At 29.2% G+C, this 1967-nt stretch overlaps 1 protein-coding gene across 1 annotated transcript in view; it reads right to left on the bottom strand.

Moving 5' to 3' along the window:
- The window catches only part of sotv (exostosin glycosyltransferase sotv), a 17380-nt gene that overhangs the window by 9371 nt on the left and 6042 nt on the right, over positions 1 to 1967 (bottom strand). Inside the window, exon 4 of the mRNA XM_067045516.1 lies at positions 599 to 738. Coding sequence (XP_066901617.1) covers positions 599 to 738 — 140 coding nt within the window. The remainder of the gene's footprint in view (positions 1 to 598; positions 739 to 1967) is intronic.

The raw sequence follows: 1967 nt of genomic DNA, 5'->3' as shown, positions 1-1967 counted from the left end.
CAAAGACAAAAATTCAATTTTTAGATTTAATAAAATAAATAACTGATTTCTAATGAAAAAATAATTTGAGAAAAAGACAGTAAGATATTGTTGCTTCAGAATAATGAAGAAATTTGGAAACTGCCGTTTTTCGATTTCAGGGGCTTTTTAAATATTTTGCTCTATCTCAAAGTCTCTCCTTCCCGTTTTATGCTAATATTTCGAAAGTGATATAGGGCCCTCGCTCTCCGGGGGTTTAGCGGGGCGGGTCAGGATGACCTTTTTTTTAGTGTTACGATCTCCTCTTGTGAGATTGTGACGTGTCATTCATCGACCAACCTACTCGCTGAAATTATCCATTTGAAAAGACAGATAAGTAAGGCTACCATGGAGGGTTTGATGCCGTTTTTCGATTTCAGGGGCTTTTTAAATATTTTGCTCTATCTCAAAGTCTCTCCTTCCCGTTTTAAGCTATCACAATCAGTGTTGCATAGTGATTTTTTTTTTTCATTTTTCTTAATATTTTAAAGTTGAATTTCAGTTATGATAAGCACTATTAATTCTAATAACTAATGTTTTGATCTTATTTAATTATTATTGAAATAATTCCATATCAAACCTTTTCCAGTCAATGACATCTGCAAAGGGAAGGACAATTGTATCAGCACTTATGATAGGAATACAACCTGCAGCTAGGGCATCAAGTAAAGTTGGCTGTCCAAGCCTGGCACCTCTTAAAACTAAACAAAAAACTCCTCTCTGAAATAAAAAAAAAAAGTTTATCAAAATCGATTTTCATATTAGTCTTAAAGCTGGTTTTGGATCAAGGTTACCCTCCATGACACAGTTACTGTCCTAATAGTATCCTTGACTACATGATGACAGTTTGAGAGATAACTGATGTAGATTTGGTTATTAATGAATGTATAATTGTTTCAGAAATAATATAAATTAAATGGCAAATGCATAAAAACAGAAAAAGAAAACAAAGTGGACTGGAAATTAGGTTTCCAAAATAAACCAGTGACTTCCTCACTGTATTCCTTTCTTGATTATACTTTCCTTGAATATTTTGTCCAATTTCTGTGTAGCACCAATATTAAAGTACTGAAGTAGGTATCTCTCTGTTGCTTCTCACAAAACATGATTTTTTTTTTTAATTCGGATTGTATTTCATCCATAAAGAGGGAAATTTATCAAACTCTTCCAAGAATTAAATATTGAAACATTGAATAGAATCAATTGAAGTTTAGATCAAGACATTACAATGCCTTCCCACACCAGGGTGTAATAAAAACACACTCCTAAATTCAAAGTGTTTTTACATTCTCTGATTCATAAGTCAGAAACAGCATATTACACTAAGACCTTAATATTCCAACAATACATTCATACATTAACAAAACCTGTAGACTGTTTCAAGACCAAAATCACTAATACAGTACTCGTTCACATGATAAATTTCATGAAACCCTTTTTTATTTAATATTTAATTATATTAATATATAATGTTTAAATATATTAATAATTCTTTTAACTGAAAAATTTAAAAGTACCAAAGGGCATGGTCTCAGGACGAGAGACCAATTGTTGTTCCTACTTCATTCTTTTCTTTTCAGAATCTGATAAAGAATCATGGAGTTGTGTCTATTATAGACTCATGTGTATCGTAATTAATAAAGAAAAATAAGATGGTAATTTATCTTTATTAATTAGGATTAGACTGAACCATTTTATTTTTATTACGTTATAATATTATTTTATCATGTTATATTTTTTAGTTTAAGCTTATTTATTATTCTTACTAAATAAAACCTGTTTAATTTAGAGAAACAGATGTAAACCCATGTGGTTTTATAACTATAGGAGAATATATTGTAATATGCTCTTTTTGAGTAAATAATATATTTTGATGTATAAAGGGTTATTAATATGTTTTATTTTATATATAATTTTAATATTGTTATTTGTTATTTTAAATTATAAAG

The sequence above is a fragment of the Halyomorpha halys genome, unplaced genomic scaffold, assembly GCF_000696795.3.
Source record: "Halyomorpha halys isolate HHAL.00 unplaced genomic scaffold, Hhal_1.1 Scaffold170.1, whole genome shotgun sequence".
Classification (NCBI taxonomy): domain Eukaryota; kingdom Metazoa; phylum Arthropoda; class Insecta; order Hemiptera; family Pentatomidae; genus Halyomorpha; species Halyomorpha halys.
The sequence above is the reverse complement of the archived record's forward strand: the minus strand, read 5'-3'. Positions and strand labels throughout refer to the sequence as shown.